This window comes from Musa acuminata, chromosome BXJ1-10, assembly GCF_036884655.1.
Source record: "Musa acuminata AAA Group cultivar baxijiao chromosome BXJ1-10, Cavendish_Baxijiao_AAA, whole genome shotgun sequence".
Taxonomy (NCBI): Eukaryota; Viridiplantae; Streptophyta; class Magnoliopsida; order Zingiberales; family Musaceae; genus Musa; species Musa acuminata.
In genome coordinates this window covers 28,640,001-28,660,812 of record NC_088336.1, presented here as the reverse complement: position 1 = coordinate 28,660,812, position 20,812 = coordinate 28,640,001, and the positions used below count along the sequence as shown (strand labels likewise).

The window sequence follows — 20,812 nt, the reverse complement described above, 5'->3', positions numbered from 1 at the left end:
ATAAAACAAAATCAGTAATAATGAGATTATATATATATATATATATATATATATATATATATATATAAGAATTATCAATAGTAAAGAGAGGACTGTGAATAGTAAGTAAAAAAAGAAAAAGTAATGTTATTATTCTTGGGGGTTGCAGGGCCTTTGCTGAGATACAAGATAACATGGTTTGAGGAGCATGAACCCGATACACCTTATTATTTAGCTTCACGCTGCGCTGCGCATCCATATGAACGTCACGATGTGTCCAGTAATTTGGTAACCGGAGGGCTACATCTAAAATTCTACTCTACGTCTCTGCGTCAGCTAGCCTAAGTTCGTTTCTTTTCCGGCACTGCTGTTACACAGACACCACGTTCGTGGCCACGGTAAAGAATTGAATCACGGATCAAGTAGCAATAATGCTATCCATCCCATGCCTTGTGGTCCTGTCAAACTCTGCTGAACCACAAATTTATCCCTCCCGCAGCGGTAAGGTTCGGTTATCCGGGCGGCGGCACGGTCCCGGGCATGGCGGCTCTCGCCCCGGCCGTTTACGTATGTGGTGGGACCCGCTCGTGACCTCGAGTGGGTTTCCTTGCTTCGCTCGGACGTCTAAACAGATATCCCCGCCACGTGAATCGCACGGTGCCGACGATGCGCTTGCTATCCTTACAAATACCCAAGTTGACGCCGTTTGATACCAGGATCAATGGCTGTTCATTCCGACTCCGCTGCGGCCAGGCCGAATCGTTGTTGAACTATATTAAATGGTCTGGTTTGGGATCAAAGCGAAACAAAATACATAAACAAAGCACAACCCGTGGAACTGCTCACGTTCGTCCTTCCGCTTCCGCCTCCTTCGTCCTCTCGCCGCCAACGACCGCCACCGCAGCCCTTACGCGGTCGAAGACCCCATCGTAACCCTAACTACGTCGACAAAACCACCGGATCCACGAACCCTGCCGCTGCATAACCAGCCCTCAGACCTTAATTCCTTGATTCCATCCAGAAGAGGCGAAGAAATGGTGCTGATCACCCTGGTTCGCGACTACATAGGGCGGATGCTGCAGGACATCCCTGGCATGAAGGTCCTCATCCTCGATTCTAGCACGGTACGTCTTACTTGGATGCTATCCCCTTCTTGATTGCATCCTTTGAGCAGCATATCTCTACGGACCCGTGTTCTTTGATAAATTGTTGATCTGGTACTCATCGTTCGGATCTCTGTTTTTGGCGCCGCCCTGGATCCATGATCATGGCGTCACAGCACCTTCGTTTACATCAACTGATTTTGTTTTGTTTTGTTTTGTTTTTTTAATCGACGCAATATCCTGAAATTTGATGTCTGAAAATGGCGGAATTGTTAGGCGAGCTATCTTCTAAAATTTGTCGGATATTGCATAATCGCTCCAATCAAAGTTATTCAGCTTAGAAATTGACAAATAGGGATTCCAGCTCGCTATTGTTAGAGCTTAAGGGTGGCACTGATTCTTAGGTTTATTATTAAAAAAAATTGGCAGATCGTATAGCGATCTATATAGACGCTGGTAGTTGGGAAAGCTCTTCTGCTTTCTCCACAAAACTCAGTGTTTTTCCTTGATCTTTTCAGATACGCAGTGTTCAAAAAAAGCTTATAGAACATTTTGCTTGTTGTGTCTCCGTTTAAGGGCAAAATTCAGTACCATCTCTTGTGAGAGTTTCATGAGCAACAATCCCAGAAATTTGTTTGTAGTTGAAGTGACTTCAGTTATTCCATGAAATCTGAACATTGTACAGATCACTAGCCATCAGTCATAGCTAAATATGACTGTTTGCATCTGTTTCATATTTTGACCTGATCGGAATTTGGAGCTGTTCTGTCCCCTGCTCTTAGAGAAAAGTGGCACATTGAAATTAATTGCAGGATTTAAGAAGTTGTATTTTTTTTTATAGCAATGTTTCAGAACCACATTTATGGTGCATAACTTGCAGGTCAGCATTGTGAGTGTTGCTTACAGTCAATCGGAACTTCTTAAGAAGGAGGTCTTTTTGGTGGAACTTGTTGATTCCATGTCAAAGGAAACAATGACCCACCTAAAAGCTGTTTACTTTCTTCGCCCAACATCAGAGAATATTCAAAAGTTACGGCGTCAATTGGCTAATCCCCGATTTGGAGAATATCACTTGTGTATGCTTTGTGGACTTTTTAATAAATTTCTTAATTTAAATCTGTGTTCCAAAAGGTTAGTAGCTTTGTCTTTGTGTAGTTTTTTCCAATATCCTGAAGATTACCCAGATTCAAGTACTTGCTGACTCAGATGAACAAGAAGTCGTCCATCAAGTGCAGGTAATTTGCATTTACTTGCCATCAAGTTAATTAAAATTTTGTTCTATTTTTGTTCAAGCTACTTATACCTATAATTTATGCTGAAGTCTTTTCCTGTCATAATGGTATTAATTTTGACCTCACAGGAGTTTTTTGCTGACTTTTGTGCTATTGATCCTTACCATTTCACTTTAAACATGCAAATGAATCACATATACATGCTCCCAGCGGTGGTGGACCCTCCAAGTTCACATAGCTTTTGTGATCGAGCAGTTGATGGCATTGCTGCAGTTTTCTTAGCACTTAAACGCCGTCCTGTTATTCGGTATCAACGGGCCTCAGATATTGCCAAAAGGATATCACAAGAGACTGCTGTGAGTAAATACCATTAGTCATACATTAATTTGCATGATATGGCTTCTTTATTGTCATGGTAGTTTTGCTCTTTTTCCCCAGTGCCTTCTGACGTTAGCTATAATTTAATGTTATCATGTTCACATGGAACTTGTTTTTAACTCCTACTATTGTCATGCTGCAGAAGCTTATGTACGAGCAGGAAAGTGGTCTGTTTGATTTCAGGCGTACAGAATTCTCCCCGTTGTTGCTTGTGATTGATAGGAGGGATGATCCTGTTACACCGTTACTAAACCAATGGACTTATCAAGTAAATTTGACATAAGTGGAACCCAAGTTTCTGCTACTATCCTTATTATCTAAATTATTAAATCAGAATTCTCTATACACACTTAACAGGCAATGGTACATGAGCTGATTGGAATTGAAGATAATAAAGTAGATCTGAGAAACACTCCAAAAGTTTCCAAAGATCAGCAGGTTGCTGTAATTTTATAACCTATTTTGCTATCATTGATTTGACCTCAATATTTCAAAATCTATTACATGTGCTGTTGGTCTGACACAGGAGGTGGTGCTGTCATCAGAACAAGATAGCTTCTTTAAATCTAACATGTACGAGAATTTTGGAGATCTTGGAATGAATATCAAGACAATGGTGGATGAATTTCAACAAATTACGAATAGTAATCAGAACATCCAAACGATAGGTACTGACCGGGGTTTGCTATTGCTATCTCTAATTAGCATGACAAGTAATAGAGCTTACCAATTGTACTTTTGGACATTTCCTCTTGTAGAGGATATGATGAAATTTGTGAACAACTACCCTGAGTACAGAAAGATGCAAGGAAATGTTTCAAAGCATGTGACAATGGTTACAGAAATGAGCAGAATTGTTGAAGAGAGGAAGCTCATGATAGTTTCACAAACAGAACAAGAGCTTGCATGTAATGGTGGACAAGTGGCAGCTTTTGAGGTATTCCACAAGTCACATATCCATACACTTTTAATACCTTGACGCTATAACTAGTAAGATGGCATCCATCTAATTCATCAAGTATATAATTTGGATGATCAGCTTTCTGTTCAAAGAAGATAAAAAAAATTGCTTAAGGATATCTTTGTGACATTTTGTATGTGGCGGCAAATTTATTTGCATAACGTGTTAACATTATACACATAAGAAGTTTTAAGGACTAGAGGTTTCATTAGTTAAAATTTCAGATGTGATGCATTTTTAAGTGATATGCCAACATGTCATCATAGGTCTGGCCAACTCCTAGCCCTATTTAGACATTTTCAATCCTTCATCTCTAAAGTTGTGTGTACCTAAGCCTATTTGATCCCATCTCTAATTTTGTTTTGTTGTTTTAATTGATATACAAATAATATGCGGAAAAGCGCATTTGCGGGTGGAGGGAGAGAGAGTGTGGGGGAAGTTTTATTGGCTAAGTCTCATCGTTAGCCCCATTAATGCTTTTGTGATATCATATGATTTAAAATAATTAGTAAAATGTCATCATGCTTTTACCAGGATGATAATCATCTGGATGGATTTCAAGAGGTAGAAGGTTCAGTCCTTCATCTTGGCACTTTGTATTCAATCTTATTGTATGTTCCTCCCCCTCCTCCTGTACAGGACCAAATCATGCCAGGTGGCACCGGTACAAAAAAGGGTATAGAAAATAGTTTACAGAAGTATATTGGGAGAAAAGAGCAAGCATTGTTTGTCATATAACTCTTCCAAATACTGCTACCATTGGATCATATTGCTTAATGTTAGTTTATGATTGTCAGGCCCAACACAATAGTTTCAGTCTAGCTGTTGTTTCTTCAATATCTGAGATAGTGGTTTGTACCATTTTGCAGGCTGTCACCAAACTTCTGAATGATGAAACTATTTCTGATGTTGATCGTTTGCGGCTAGTAATGCTATATGCCTTGCGCTATGAGAAGGAGAGTCCGGTTCAGTTGATGCAGCTTTTTAACAAACTAGCTTCTCATTCTGCTAAGTATAAGCCTGGGGTAACTTGACCAAACAAATTTCCTGTTCTGCATTAGGCTTTAATAGTCATCTCTTTCCTACATTGTATTTTTATTCTTAATTTGTATTATTTTTAATTAAAAAATTGTATTTCTTTTGACTTTGCAGTATCGCTCAGTCCTTACAGAATGAATTGTCATGGTTTTACTTGTAGCCTGCCAATGCCACTTCATTTTTCCTTTGTTGTCATTAATGGTTTAGAAGAAAGTTTGTGTACATTAATTAGATAGATGTTTTTCTTTCACCAAAGTCAAGTTTTCGGTATTGTGTTTGATTGTCAGTGATAAATCCTTTTCACACAGATGTGGTTCTTGTATCACTGACAGATCATGCCAATTGCTTTTTGTCATTATTTTTTTAAATATCATGCAACAAAATCTTCTCAAGTAAAATATAGTTCTATTTTGAGTACTGATCAAATCTTAAGCACTTCTTTGAAACTAGTGCTCTGATCTCATCTGTATAGGTGTGATTGTTTTAGATGCTGAGTTGCATGACTGCAGCTGGAAGAGGATCCTTTTGTTTTCCCTACTTAATTCTCTGCCTTTGATGGTCATGCATCCTTCTGGAATTTGAATCAGCCTGCAAGTGTTTTAGTCTCTCTATAGTTTCAACTAATATTGAGTATGGAAATACATATGCTTTTTATGCCCATCATGGACATAATTGTGATTTATTAATCTTATTTATTATCATGGCCTACAGCTTGTCCAGTTCCTCCTCAAGCAAGCAGGCATCGATAAACGAACTGGAGATCTATATGGCAATCGTGATCTCTTGAACATTGCTCGTAATATGGCTCGTGGACTTAAGGTATGCAGCAACATTATCTCTTGCCACATCTAGGACATTTTAATATGGAATTTATGTTGAGACAGGGTGTTGAGAACGTCTACACCCAACACCAACCACTTCTGTTTCAAACAATGGAAAGCATCATCAAGGGGCGACTACGAGATGTTGACTATCCATTTATTGGAAATCACTTTCAACAGGGGAGGTTTGTTATCATGGACACTTTTTTTCTTTTGAAAGATATATAGTTCTCCAAGAACAAAGCTCTATCATGACTATTAACTATGTTTACCTTTCTTTCCAAAGCTCTATCATGACTACTTAATCTTATTTTAATCAACAAAGCTCTAGAATATTGATTAAAATGTCTTAGGCATTTGGCCATAATGGTCATTATTTTAGATATCTGGGTTATTACAATGGCATACTAAAAATTATATATATATATATATATATATATATATGTATATATATATATATGTATATATATGTATATATGTATATATATGTATATATATATATATGTATATATATATATATGTATATATATATATTTATGTATGTATGTATATATGTATGTATGTATGTACCCTACAGATTGACTGAGGCCTACTGTTAAATTAAAGCCAGCTTTTTATGTAGGTTTCCATTCCTTTGGAGTAGTGACTTGCAAAATCCTCAAAATCTCAAGTTTAGGGTATATATACATTGACTGAGGCCTACTGTTAAATTAAAGCCAGCTTTTTATGTAGGCTTCCATTCCTTTGGAGTAGTGACTTCTAAAATCCTCAAAATCTCAAGTTTGTGGTACTTGATGTGTTGTTTGATTCTCCCTTTGCTTTGTTCTCTCATCTTGTGTTTGCACTCTTCTTGGATGTATGGATGTGGATGGTCTCCAGCTTTTATGTAGGTTTCCATTCCTTTGGAGTAGTGACTTGTAAAATCCTCAAAATCTCTCGTTTGTGGTACTTATGTAATTATTGTGTATTTTGTCAGTTGATGGATTGACATGGTATTTCTAGAAGCTATTCAATAACATTACAAACTAAAATCCCATGTGCAATGTTTATAATTATGTTATGATGTGACTTAATTCCAGACCTCTAATCAGTCCAGTACATAGCCAGGCCTATTTGACCCTGGCTATCTTTTACCTCTAAAAGGGCTAAATATGGTTTGGCTGAGAATGATTTAGCTTGACAAGCTTGTTGCAGCCTTCGAATGCATCACTCTGGCAAAAATTATCCCAAAGTCTACACATTATGAGTGATTCCTAGCTTGATGCAGAAATTCCTCAGGAAAGGGTATTCATATGTGGTTTTGCTGAAGGACATTTATGCAGCTGTGTAAATATGGTCAGCTTAATCCTAATCGAATAGAACTGAAAAAACTGGTTGTCAATACTTTCCTAATCAATTTAGGAAACGAGATAATTGACTAATCCTCCTCACCAACTTCTAGCAGTAATAGGATATCCTTTCCTGTTTTTCTCGTTGTTTCAAACTTATTTTTTAAATGTTTAATTAGTGACTTCCCAATATGAGTATAATAAACTATCAAGATACAATTTTTGTGAGTTCTGAGTGCCTTTTTAGGTAGTTTAAATGGATGATGATTTCAGTGGGTAATGAGATTAACTTCCCCCCACCACTATATATATGTATGAGAAGATTGTTAACCTGAGGTTTCATGGCTCGATATTCTCTATTTTTTATGCAATAAATTTGGTTAATTTAGTAGTTTAATCCTTAGTTGTAGCTTGGTAGGTCCTTTTTACTCTTTGAACTGGGTAAATGCTTGTTGCATGAGTTACTTCTAGCAAAACAAAATTGCTCTTTTTTTCAGGTTTCCTTTATAATAGCACGTTGGTACTTGCGTCAAGTTAAATTGATGCAACTTCTGAATTGAGCACCTATATCTGAAAATTAGTGTTTTTTCCAACTACTGTTAAAGATTGCTTTTCTTTTAAAGATTGGATTATTTATTTTGCTTATGTGATGCAGACCTCAGGATGTAGTGATATTCATTGTTGGAGGGACAACATATGAGGAGGCGCGGACTGTGGCTTTGCATAATGCTGCAAATTCTGGAACACGTTTCATACTTGGAGGCTCTGTGGTTCTCAACTCTAAGCGGTAAGTTAATTGCATTGGTTTCTAGCTGAATTTTTTTCTTACTATGTACTTTCTTCTGGTTTGTTCGAGTTTGTTTGCTAGTTGACATTTCTTATCATGCCACAAGCTGTTAATTTCTCAAACATGAATAGATTTACGGAGTATCATGCATATAATGTGTTTACCATTTTGTATTTATATGGAGATTTTATGGTCAGACATTATGCCATTTTTTGTGTTGATCATAGCTATGGTGTATACAACATGAATGCTAATGATATGAAACTATGCCTGATTAAACCATGAGTGCAGCGGAAAATGGCATGAATTAGGAGTTATACAAACCTTGCATTACTAATTTCATCACTAGAAAACACAAGCAACTTACATGACCCATTCAGAATTAGTAATTTGCTTAGCAATGTTTCTTCATGTTGTACAGAAACAATGATCCACAAAATGTCTTTTGGAAAATGCAGGTTCCTAAAAGACCTGGAAGAGGCACAAAGGATATCACGCACAAGCAATGCTGTGTAAACCAGAAATATTGGTATTGAACGCTAAGAGACAACTACCGATCCAATATGCATTAGATAAGAGGTAGAAATGGGGGGCTGATTAATTGTAATTTGGTCAGCAAGGGGAGCTTCTTGTGAACATTGCTTATGCCCGTGCATGGTTGGTTATTGGGTTGCAACTGGCAAAAAGCTTCCGGCAACCTGTGCTCCGGATTGGAGGTGACAATTCTGATATTGAGTTAGGTCAGCTTGAAGAGGAGCTTGGGTGTCCCGTCTGCATCTCTCTCTCTCTCTCTCTCTCTCTCTCTCTCTCTCTCTCTCTCTCTCTCTCTTTATTCTTGCACCCTACGGTTATTGGTCGGACTGAAGAGATACTGTAGCAGAAACAAGTCTTGCTTTCACTACTGTACTCTTATTTTGGTCATTTAGTTGATATATGAGAATGTTGTTTACTACAAATGTGTTTCAGAGTTCATTTTCGAAGCTTAGGACAAAATACGTGAGATAATTGCTACGTCGTTGGCTCTGTAAAATCATTAGCGATTCGATAGCCCGCAAATTTCTCCAAGCGCGACAATATATGTGCTCGAATGCCTGCAGCCTCACCTGAACTCTTTACGTTGCTCTTGATAAGTGATGCACGCTAAATTATAATACCGGATTTGGTATTAAGATTTACCTTCCCCGTGCATCGCTTGGAACACAGGGCCAGACATGCCATAAGATTTCATTTAGATCGGTTTGAAGGTGAACGAGCTTCAGCTGAATGCCAATCAACGGACCAAATTATTTCATTGGGAAACCAGATAGTATATTTATTTGGATGGCTCCTGCGGTGCCAAGCACCAAATTACAGTATCATGGACATCAGTGTGTACCATATCAAAAATGCTTAGAATCATGTCTAGCAATTCTTTTTTCCTTCTTTGAAAGAACAAGAACAGGAAAAGTAATTAGATGACTGCTCAGCAAGAATCCCACACCGTGGCATACTTGTATCGGAAATCAGCTGCAGACTGGTTTCATCAGCTATCCGCTGAATCATCAAACAATACTCGTGTCATTGCATATTCAATCAAATCAGACGATAACTGCAACATCGGTTCCTGAAGGGTAGGTTCCACCTTCGGATGTCCCATTGTAATGCTATAGATCAGCTGGTTTAACGTTTGGACTGCTGCTTCTTGTCATGAAGGATTCACCACAACCACATTGCCCCTTCGAGTTGGGATTGATAAATATGAACTCTGACCTGCAAGCAGTAATCAAGTATTTAAGATCTCAAAATGTCACCATGTAAATTGATGCAAATTATAAATGAAAAGCGTCCTGATTTTGTCAAGTAAAACCTACTTGAGTGCGTCATCAACAAAATCCATCTTTGTTCCAATCACATGCATAAGAGCTTTTGGATCAACGAGTATCTTGACACCCTTATCCTCCACGAGCTCATCAAATCTACCTTTCTCATCTGCAAATCAGAACGTATCACATCAACCATTGAGCAAGCACAATTCAAATAAAGACACTTCCAATCAGTAAAATAGAGTATGCTATGAAGATGAAGCCTATATAATACCGTTATTTGGATATTCCACTGCAATATGACCAAAATAATCTAAAATGAGAGCTCAGATATCTCCCACCAAATACAGCCTTGTCCTTGTTAATAGTAGCAAGGGTAAAAAAAACACAGAATTTAACTTCTGTGATAGTACAGAAGACTACACTAAGGCTCTAATTGTAACTCAAGTATTAGGAGACTAATATACGAACTCCATGATAAATAATTTTAGACAAGTAAACATTATGAGGAAATAAATGGAAGGAGGAAAACATCTAGAATTTACTAACTAAAGAGTCAATTAACGACTACGTCAAGGCTCTTATGATAACAGAACCACCAACAGGCTAATCTAAAAGCCTACTAGCAGATGCTTGATGGTTTTTATATAGCCTTAGAAGAACTAAAATCAACAAGAAAAGACAAGTCCAAGTGAAAGTTGCAATTGTCAGGACATGCTGGTTTCATACTTGATATTCTACCATACATGTCAAGAATGGTAGATTTTGGTTGGTTTGCAAACTGCTTTTTAACTTAATAATCCAACAAAATATTTGTGTTTTCTTCACTTAGGTATGCAGTCTCTCCATGATTGTTTCAGGTTCTCTATAAAAATGAAAGTTTACTTTTGATAATTCTACATGCGTGACTTTGGAATAAAGATACCTGTGACAATTATAAAGCCCAAAATGTTCTACATCTGTATGGAGCGTCTTCAACAACAGTTAAGACAAAGGAAGCTGTATCATCCAACACACGAGGTAAAAGCAACACAGCAAACTGAAACAAATATCTAAACCAACAGAAACAATCCAATAAAAGATTCTACATAAAGGAATTTCTAAGGAAACTAAAACCAAAAATTAATAACACCATTAGAAAGCTCAAAGCAGATAGCAAATAACCGGTCCACAAAAGGGCAAAGACAGAGACAGAGACAGAGACAGAGAGAAGAATACAAATTGGAGCACCGTCAAATAATAAAGGTGGATTTTGCAGTCTCTATTAATCAAAATAACAAAAATCGAATCTTTTAATCGTTTTTGGAGAAAAGCCAGCAGACGTTAATTGGAGGGGAAAGGAGAGCAAACCAGCATAGTTGAGGTTGTAGGATAAACCATTGCAACCCCGGGCCTTGACGCCAAGACGAAGATAAAGCCTCTGACGGAGGTTGAGCAGGTGGCGTATCCTCGCAGCCGCAGCATCGGTTAGCGTCAGAGCCTGCTTGCGGGAGGCAGGGCCGACCTTCTCCGCCACCGCCTTCAGTGCCGAGGAAGCCATCGCTCTTCTTTCCTACCGATGAGGGCTTCCCTACCAACACGAGGGGATCGAGGGCTTCTGTTTAGTCGTCGATCTATTCCTCTGCCGATGATGGATTCGACAAACATCACGAGCGAAACAATATTTTCACACTTCAACAAAGAAACGCACCAATTGCTTCGAAGAACAAGCCGAAGCCCGTGATCTTTACCGCACCAGGTCGGGTTTTCTATCGAATTCCAACAAGTTAGAATCAATTTCGATGGCGACGAGTCCAAAAGAAAAAATAAAGTAACCAATCAATAGGTTTCCAAGTATCAGGGTAGAGAAAAGAGCGAATCCATCTACGAAACGAAGGACACACCTGTGGATTTCGATGGACGGGGGCGAACCGAAGGCCGACGATGCCGTTGTGTCTTCTCTCCCTTGTTGATTTATCGGCTGGTGTTATATCGAGGACGTCTAACTTCGCCACCTGGTAATACGTGTCGGGGCGCGTGGCATGTAATAATTGGGCGATCAGCATCTTTGGTGTCTGGGAGCGGAGGTCTGAATAATCTGGAAGCTCCCAATGGGAACTCCGGGGGAACCAAGTTAGCATACCAATCCCTCAGAATTCATCGGAACCATCGAATCCATATCAATCTGTGTCCGATGTCATGAATGGATAGGATGGGTGGCTGCGGTGGTGGGTTGATGAGTCGCGTAAGCGGCATGACAACGTCTCCCCCCTTCCCTACTTTTCCAGCATGTGCGAAACACGTGCATATCTCTAGTATAAATTCGCAATCACCGACTTTCTACCGTTCCCGGCAGATATCTCCAACCCCAAAGAGCATTGATCGACTCAATATTCCGCTTCTTCCTCCGTCGTCCCACAGAGGCTTTCCCCAGACCACTGATAGCCACCCCATCCTCCCATTTCCTCCCTGAGATCCCTACCAACGCTCGCTCCCCCAGTCTCCCTGTCCGAAATCTCCAGTCCCAAGAGCATTGATCGTCTCAAGATAGCGCTTCTTCCTCCCTCGTCCGTCAGAGGCTTTCCGCAGATCACCGATAGCCACCTCGACTGGGGCGGGGCAACGGGGTTTCAAGATTCCACTAAGGTGGTGGAGAGGAACCCGAATGAGGTTGATCCTTTCAGGTGAATTTTTCTTGATCTTGTTTGTTCGCTTTTCTTCCTTTGATACCTTGAATGACGGAAGTGACGAGTTCTTGAATTATTTGATGAGATCTGGGATGACACTGCTATGATTTAGTCGAGCGTGCTACTTTTCTTGGAGTTGTACTTGTTTATTCTTCTATAATTCCCCGATCCGAAAACCCGAACCCCAAAGTTGAGCGATCATCTCAATGACGCCCTCAGAAGATTGCGTTTGAGGTCGATCGTCAAGGATGGTAGCCATGATCGCGAGATATTGAATCGCTTCAGGGAGCTGCAAAGCGGCGGCACCTATAGATAGGGTTTGATCCTTCCGGATGAATTTGTTCTCGATCATCTTTGTTCCTTGCTTTCCTTTCATACTGAAACGAGTTCTTGAATTATGTGATGATTAGGAGACTGCCACCATCAAAATTTGGCCGAGCATGCTAGTATTCTTGGAGTTCTTTCTTCTTCGTCGTCATCGTTTTCTTGTATTCAGTTCCTTCCGGGAACAACAACCCAGATCATGTGTGGGTGTATAAGATGTGTCGCATTGTTGCTTTTGCGGAAACCTAACTGTCTAATACGCCTCTCAACCAAAGGCTCGCCGAGTTTCACATCATTTTTTTTTCTTTTCATTTATAACCAATTTTTTAACACTGGGAAGAATCTAGAAATTCTGGTATTCATTTTTATGCTGCCTAGATTGAGATAGTGGATGATGTTCTTTGGTGGAACATCGAGTCCAGAGACTAAGGTGAGGTCAGCTGTGCTTTGTAAGGTTTTTTTGTCTCTTGTCTTATTCTCTAGAAATTTCGTCACTGACACGTTCCATTCTTGATGGGTCTCAGTTGATTGAGACTAAGCGAACTGCCGAGGGGTTCATTATTCTCTTATATGACATGGTGGTCCGATATAGTTGTATCTGTTTCCTTGTCGACTAACAGATATCGTTTGCTGTATAGATATACTGCTGGATTTCGGCATATGACTGTACGAGTACTTGATTTGTAAAGTTCATATATTTCCAAGCTATTCAACTTCTTTATGTTCTGTAGTTATAACCTATTTGCTACATTAGATGTCAAAAAATCTGACCTATGCATGCCTTGTTAAATGTGTTTAGTTGGTCTTGTGAGCCATGGAACTTGTGTGTGTGTGTGTGTGTATACACACGCACACGCACAAAAGCTTTAGGAAAAGTCTTTCTCTAGCTGCTATTAGAGGAATGTTTGAAAAATAGTGCATTTTAATTGGAATAGGCTGTCTGTAGCAAGAGTTGCATGACAAAATTTGCAAGTTTTGCTTACAATTAGTTAAGATGCAGTATAATAATATAACATGACTGGTCTTATTAGTTTGCTTGTTTCAGCTTATCATGTTTGTTATCAAATGATACTACTACTATATTCCTGCTCCTAGCTTTTTTTTAAGTTTAATTTATTTCCTTGATGTCCACAAAAATTTTTAAAACATGATTATTATTCTATCAAATACCTTCCGACTCTCTTCATGCTGAAAATTGATGAGCATGTCTGAGCTCTGAGGTGCAAGTCTTATCTCCTATCTCTTATGGGTCATCCCCTGAATCAGCCAATACAAATATATATATTAGTATATCATAGCTCAGATAGCTCTAATGACTGTCGCTTACTGACGTCTATACAAGTTCTGGAGTTTAATGCTGTCACTTTTGTTGCATAGCAATCTTGGATTTCTTTGGCACTCAAAGATGCTATATATATTAACATGTCTACTAATTCGATCCTTATTTTTCCATTGGAAACAACATTTGAGTTGGCATATGAAATGAAAACTAAAGTGATTTCTTGATGCAAGTCCTTGAATAAAAATTTGCAGAAACCCATTGTCATCTTGGGTCAACCATCACAAGGTTATTGTTAAATCTATTCTGGATGCATATGCATGTTTGAATCATTTTGAATATTTAGATGTGATATTTGTGGTAGTTGCCATTTTCCTGCCTTATCAGAACTTTTAAATCATAAGTCCTTACCCCAACCCAGAGAAGTGAGATTAGGATACCATATTGTCACGGACAAAACTGTAAACGGGGTGTTTGATGTAATGCTCATATATATTCGTGTCTTTTGGTTTTGTTCATGCTTTGCACAGCATGTAAAGGGTTGATAGTAGGTTTAACAGTCTCATTTTCTTTGGTTTTGGTGGTCATCCTAAGCTTGCAAACAAAGGTTGTGTCATGTAGGCACTTATGAGGATTTCGGTCTATAGTAGACCATTTTGGACCCTTTGTTGTTCGATCATTCAGAGCTTGTGAAGTCTATTTGTAATTTGCATTGGAAATGAAGTGTTTGCTGAAATGATTGCTTGTGGATCCTGAGTGAGACGTTTTCTCTAACTCGTTTTCTCTTTTGTAGGTCCTAAGAGACCATAGGAGGTTTCGGGGAGGTTGATTTTTGCGAACGAATATGTAAGGGTATCGCACGACTTAGACAAAACCAGCTAAGTGCATGACAATACGGTATCATCTTGATGATAATCGTACTGTTAAAACAGAAATTTAATTTTAATAGTTATTTCCTTGTTAAAATGCTTCTGAGCGTAAATATTTTGCTTGTACATGTTGATGCATTAGATATCAACAGTGCGGTTAATATGGTTTATGCTACTACTTGACCTATAAGAACATGACACGGTCCAGTGCCAACATTGGATTACTAGAGGGGAGATTTGGTGGATATGGACCTAAAAGCCAGCATGATAAGTGGAGCTTACAAAATTTATTTAAGTTTGAACTAAAATCAAAATGCCATTTAATTTAATTGATTAAAGATGCTGCACAAAACAAGACAGTTGGATAAGGTGCTTAAACATAAATTTATTTAAGTTTGAACCAAACAACTTAAAGCTGGTTGCTTTTTAGGAGGTGCAATGTCGCCATGAATCATAGTATCAAGGGTTTGAATCCCTCTTCATCCACAACCTTCTCAAAAGAGAAGAACCTTTCTCCTGTGGGGTTAGGAGTATTATGATCGGGTTAGCAAACAAGAAGCTATTGAACTTGTGTATGGTCTTTTTTGTCAAAACTAATGGTTTTATTTTTCTTATTTTATTACAATATACAATCATCACATACGGTGACCAAGAACGGAATCAGCATATTTGTGTTTTACACCCTTCTTTCTTATGCTTAGGCAAAATAGCAGAGAGCAAATACATTTGTTAGTAATATGGCAAATGTGTTCTGTGTTATTGATGATTGCTGACCAACCACATGCTCTTAGATGTTATTGGAGATGTTGCAGTGGTTGAATTGACCAGTGTGGAAAGTTAGTATTGGAGAAAATGGTTTCCAGTAGTGTTGAATTTCAACTTGCATGCATGCTGAAAAATGAATCTCTAGTTGAAATTATAGCTGGTTGATCAGCCTTATCTTCGCAAGTATATGTTGTTGCACAGGCAAAAGCAAATGAATTTGAAGGTGATCCTTGCAAGTTTTATGCTGAGACAAGATTCATGTTGACAAGGTTTTTTACTCCTGTTCCCATCTGCAACAAATTTGTTGTAGTTATCCATGTACTTTCAGTCATGTTGACAAGGATTTTCTGCACAATTTGTAGTTTCCTCCAGTCACTGTGGGTCTTGTCGCAATACAAGTGGCCTGACAAACTAAAGGTTGATTTTGTGTTTGGTGAGATCAGACAAGCAATATAACTCCTCTTGTCGCAATACAAGTGGCCTGACTCTAGATTTTGTGTTTCCGTATTGTAAAGGTTCATCCTCAATTGGAACTTGGGTCAGTTTGCAATTTTTTTTGTTTTCTCAGCTGCAGCTGGGAAAAAGCCGTGTCAGTATCCTGGTTTTTGCTCTGGTAATGACCCAGCGGTAATGTACCCTTAGCTCTTGTGTTTTTCTTTGTCTATTTGTCTGCCAGCCACTGACTTGCTAGTAGTATGTCTGCCAATGTTCATGGTGATTTTCTTAAAGGAACTCAATTTGCTGCCAAATAGTTGTTGATATGTTGAAATTATTTGCTTTGTTTCCAGCTCTGGTAAAAATGTGACTTACTGCTGGATTTTGCACTTGTTGTAGTTTTAGTTCTTCTACTTGTGTGGTTCTCTCTTGTTCCGATCATGAAAGAATGGCCATCGAGTTCTAGAACTAGTTGTGCTCAAGATAAACAGAACTGCTGGCATATTTGTGAGTTGATATTTATCTTTCCCACATCATGAGTTGATATTTATGTATGTCAAGGTATGTATGTCAAAGATAAACGTGCTCAAGATTTATGATTTCTGCAGTATTACATATTTGTGAGCCTGTGATTGAGGTGCTTTTTTATTAGATAGCTCAGACACGTTTCCAATCTGGGTCACACAATTTCAGTCCTGCTGCTTGGGGAAACACATTGCTTTCTTAATCAGATGGTGGAAACAGATTTTAAACTCGATGATTTCGTTCTACCATTTGTCATGCCTGCACCAGACCATTTGGTGATAGGAATATATCTTCGAATCTGAGTTGAATATAGAGTGAATTCACACTGCATCATGTCTGATTGGAATTTTACATTAGGGGTGACAGCTATAGTTAGTTTCAGGGCGGGGAGGGGAGGGGAGGGGGCGAGAGTGCGGTGGAGTTAAGAGGGTGGAGGTGAGATGGAAAGGAGACGGACGTGAGAAGTGACGTGAGGGGGTGGAGGGGACTGGGGAGGGAGAGGTGATGGAGGAAACCCCCTCTTCCTGCTGCACCCGCACGCCCTCTTTGTCTCCATGATCCACTTCCCCTCGACTTCGCCTCCCTCTCCCTCTTCCCCCACTTCCCCTCTTCCATCACCTCCCCCTTCTTTCCCACTCCACTCTGCCTCACTCCGGCTCCACCCTCTCGTCCTCTTTCCGCATCTCCCTTCCCGGACCCCACGTCCCTCACCTCCCCATGCCCCACTCTCCTCCTCCGCCTCAGTTTCTCCTTCAACTTCTCCCTCAACCCACCCTCCCTCTGTCTCTCTCTCTCTCTCTCTCTCTCTCTCCGCCTGTATCAAAATTAAAATTTGATACCCTGGGGTACACATTTATTTCAAAACGCATCTAATTTATTTTGCTGTTGTCCACTTAAGGGTGAAAAGAAGATATGTGTTCTTTCGCTTAGACAACTTGCTGACTTCGGAAGAAAATGACACCAACGAGACGACCAAAATCCACAGAATCAGTAATATTATGCAATTAAAGTAATTATATATATATACATAATATATATATATATACACGTCATCGTCACATGAACATTTTTTTACAATAATAACTTTTACACGGAACACAAAAAATAATCAAAATGTCGAACCACCAAATCTTTGAACAATTAAACAATGTGTGACATGTCTGCCACACACGGCTTTATCTAAAAATGTGATAAAAAAATATACATGTGATAAAAAATCTTTAAGAATAAAACTAAGCAAAATATGTCAAACCTTAACTACTTAATTCCAAGCGAAATAATATGGTCAAATCTAATTTGATCCTGATTTCAACAAAAAGATGCCCTACCACCGGATATCCTTAACCACATCATATGGTCACCCCCTCGAACCATTTGTTTCCAGTGCAATAAAATCAATGTATAAACAAACAAAGTCAATGTCTTCCCCGATGCTCCCCCTTAAGCTTATTGCCACATCTTTAGAAGTTAGAAATGCTTCAATTAGAGCAACCCAAAACGGTTAAGACAATTGTGGTGCAAGTGATCATCAAGTCTAGATTGCAAAGCATATGATAGTAGAGATCTTGCTTTTCAAATGCTTGCAGGAGTTGCACTAGAATTAGACTTAAGAGTTACAGAATTGCATCAGAATTCGGCAAAGCAGTTATAAGCAACTTCCTTTCAGTTGGCATACCTCTTATCCAACAGCAATGTCTAAGCTTTTCATCTTGAAACTCGTATAATTGACCTCACCAATGGTTCCACCATATGAAAAGAACAAATTGGAGGTACATATTTTACAATGGAAATCGTACAAACATTTTCGGGGGAACCCTGTCCTTGAATTTTATTGCCTCTTAAAATCAATTATAAATTCAAAGGTATATTATTATTTACAATCTTGATCATCTTATGTAGAATAACTAATGAAAAGGCACCGTAAAAGTATAATAATATGGTTGGATCAAATCAAGAAGCATGCCTAACTCTAGCATTCCATTTTAGAATATTTCTTAGTCCTTAAAATATCAACTCAGAATACAAAGTTTAGCAAACAAGTCATCTATAAAAATGGATAAACAAAATCTGAAAAATAAATAAGCAAGAAATCAAATAATTAAAAATGTGGCCTTGGAGGGTCAACTTCATGTGGAAACATCAACTTGGTCAAAATACTAAAATTTGGATTAAAATGAAAGCATCACTTGATTTAATTAAGTGAAACTGAAATATTTAATTACATATTAATATTAACTTGTCAAATTTGTGAATTTCATGGATGCTAAATGATGCTAAATAAACCTTTGGATGATCAATTTTGATCTACTTGATCTTAACTATGTCGACGTAATTTGATCCAGAACATGGGATGAAATGACTACATAAATACAACAAATTAAAACTGATAATATAATTGAATGTGACATGATAAAAAATTACTAATTAAATGAAATCGATATCAATCATGACCAAATTTATCATTATGAAGGCCATAGGACTAGAATTAGATGTTAATATTTTATTAAAAAAAATCTTTGAATTGGAATGTTATCATGGGGAATAAAAATGCTGTTCACAAATTAAATACCATTATGATCACAAGTCATTCAAAATTCAAATTGACTTATAACAAATTAGACTTACCGACTTAAGTTGTAATTGGACCAAACATAGCATTTGTACAATTCAAACGAGGATATCCTGATTTATTTAGGATTATAATGGAAACTTACTCAGGTGTCATCGTTAGCTTGCATAACTACAAATTATTATGATCATGTCAATTAAAATTGAAACCAAATCAGGCAAAAGCTTAATCAAGTTATAATTGGACTGGATATTCAATCTGTACAATTTAAACGAGAATGTCCTAATGTATTTATATATCCACAATCGTATCTATAACATATATAATCAGTTAATTGAACTAGAGTTTTAAGGTAAGTTCGTGCTTTTTATAAATGAAGGCTAATATAAATAATTCATTCCTTAGCTACTTAATTTTAAACCAATTAATAGAATCAAATCTAATTATTACATAATGGAATCAAAGATAGATATCAACATGACCTTGATTCACAGATCATATTCTAATATAAGAGATACGATATCATCTTGATCAAGATATAGTAACCCAATCAACATCGCTAATCTCACATATGAAAACAAAAACATACTTATCGAAGAGATTTGTTTATGTCAAAATGCAAAGTAAATTCAAAGGGCTGACATTATTTATGATCTTGATCATCATGTGAAGAATAATAATTAAAGAAAAGTAGCATAAAAGTATGATAATCACACTAGGATCAGATTAAGAAGCACAAGCAGTGCTAGCTTCATATGTAAGACATAGAATAACACTGTATCTTCTTCTATATCCTCAGATGTGAACATAACATGCAACATGACCAGGAGATCATGAAAGAACCATCATGTCTTAAGACCCCAAGATGAGACCAAGGTAGGAATAGGAACAAGCAAATTAAAGATCCAATGGATCCCAAGGTCAGAAAATACGATGGTGTCATTTAGTTAACAAAATAACCTATTTCATTTAGGCCAGCACTAAGAAGTGCCAGACAAAAGGTAATTTATGACAAATAAAAACCACAAGAATCAGATGATCAATTTCTGGGACAGACGATTACTAACCTTTCATACCTAAGCTTCTTGCAAGAGAAGTCCAAACAACAAACAAAGAGGAATCAAGTGAGTTGGTAAAGGTTATAATCTAATTCATCAACCTTTAGGATGATGAATCACATCCCAATCCTCATTTTCTTGCCGAAGGACATTCTAACAACTTCTTTGCAAAGGACATGTGAAGTTGTTAGGATTCTTAATAACAAAAAAAAAAAGAAATCACAAACAATCTGGACACGTTATGTAATACCAAAAGGAACCAATTCAACAATCAAACGTATCAATTCAAGATTTTAAAAAAAAAATAAAGAATACAAGAACGATTACTTTTGGGAGATGTTTACCAATACATCGATGGGAGAATACTTGAATCAGATACACTCCAAAGTGAGAATTGGACCGATCTCCTTCAGCTTGGGGTCCTCCATAGCCGACGCAGGAAATCTAGAGGATCTTCTGCCTCTCCACCATATTATGTCACTTATTCATTCAGGGGTCAGACTCAAGGATCGGTATAGATTATAAAGTTTAATTAAGTGCCCTTAAGACGGTTCGAGTAGATACTCTTCGAGATCCCCATTTTCTTTTCTTGCAGAACAACATCTTGCCAACATTCTTGCAAACGAATGTCGTGACAACGGAAGCAAAAGAAATCACAAGCGAAAGAGTTAAGAATCCAAGGGCTTGTAATTTTGGGGATCTTTACAAATACCTCGATAGGAGAAGATCCGGATGGAAATTGCTTCGCGCACAGAAGAGTTGGAGGATCTCCGCCATTCCATCGTCGCCCACCATCTCTCCGTCTAGGGTTAAGACTCAAGGATCGGAGGGAGGGAGGAAGGAGAAGAAGTTCGCCTCAACATCCATCTCCAAGGAAGGAATTGGCCTCAAGA

At 38.1% G+C, this 20,812-nt stretch overlaps 2 protein-coding genes and 1 long non-coding RNA gene across 7 annotated transcripts; 2 read left to right on the top strand and 1 right to left on the bottom strand.

Annotated features, from left to right (window-relative positions):
* Nucleotides 1–599: 599 nt before the first annotated feature.
* Nucleotides 600–8,583, top strand: LOC103968794 (vacuolar protein sorting-associated protein 45 homolog). Its single transcript, XM_009382108.3, has 13 exons — nt 600–1,103; nt 1,963–2,158; nt 2,238–2,317; nt 2,443–2,670; nt 2,835–2,960; nt 3,050–3,130; nt 3,219–3,360; nt 3,451–3,629; nt 4,523–4,678; nt 5,403–5,510; nt 5,576–5,697; nt 7,496–7,627; nt 8,086–8,583. The coding sequence occupies exons 1-13, from the start codon at nt 1,014–1,016 to the stop codon at nt 8,141–8,143; spliced, it is 1,698 nt and encodes a 565-aa protein (XP_009380383.2). The 5' UTR covers nt 600–1,013; the 3' UTR covers nt 8,144–8,583.
* Nucleotides 8,584–8,881: 298 nt separating this feature from the next.
* On the bottom strand, nt 8,882–11,405 carry LOC135586043 (iron-sulfur assembly protein IscA-like 1, mitochondrial). 5 transcript variants are annotated; one of them, XM_065087575.1, is made up of 6 exons: nt 11,313–11,405; nt 11,120–11,177; nt 10,780–10,999; nt 9,478–9,595; nt 9,249–9,376; nt 8,882–9,160 (listed from the first exon to the last, which is right to left on the bottom strand). In XM_065087575.1, exons 3-5 carry the CDS (start codon nt 10,967–10,969, stop codon nt 9,271–9,273), a joined length of 414 nt encoding a protein of 137 aa, XP_064943647.1. In that variant the 5' UTR covers nt 10,970–10,999; nt 11,120–11,177; nt 11,313–11,405; the 3' UTR covers nt 8,882–9,160; nt 9,249–9,270. The 5 variants fall into 5 exon arrangements, with proteins under 5 accessions (XP_064943647.1, XP_064943649.1, XP_064943646.1 ...); XM_065087577.1 differs by having other exon boundaries at nt 10,780–11,050; nt 11,313–11,403; XM_065087574.1 differs by having other exon boundaries at nt 8,882–9,376.
* Nucleotides 11,406–11,552: 147 nt separating this feature from the next.
* LOC135595984 (uncharacterized) lies at nt 11,553–16,117 on the top strand. Its single transcript, XR_010480732.1, has 3 exons — nt 11,553–12,092; nt 14,492–15,601; nt 15,695–16,117. It is a non-coding gene; the product is annotated as an uncharacterized LOC135595984 (long non-coding RNA).
* Nucleotides 16,118–20,812: the final 4,695 nt, after the last annotated feature.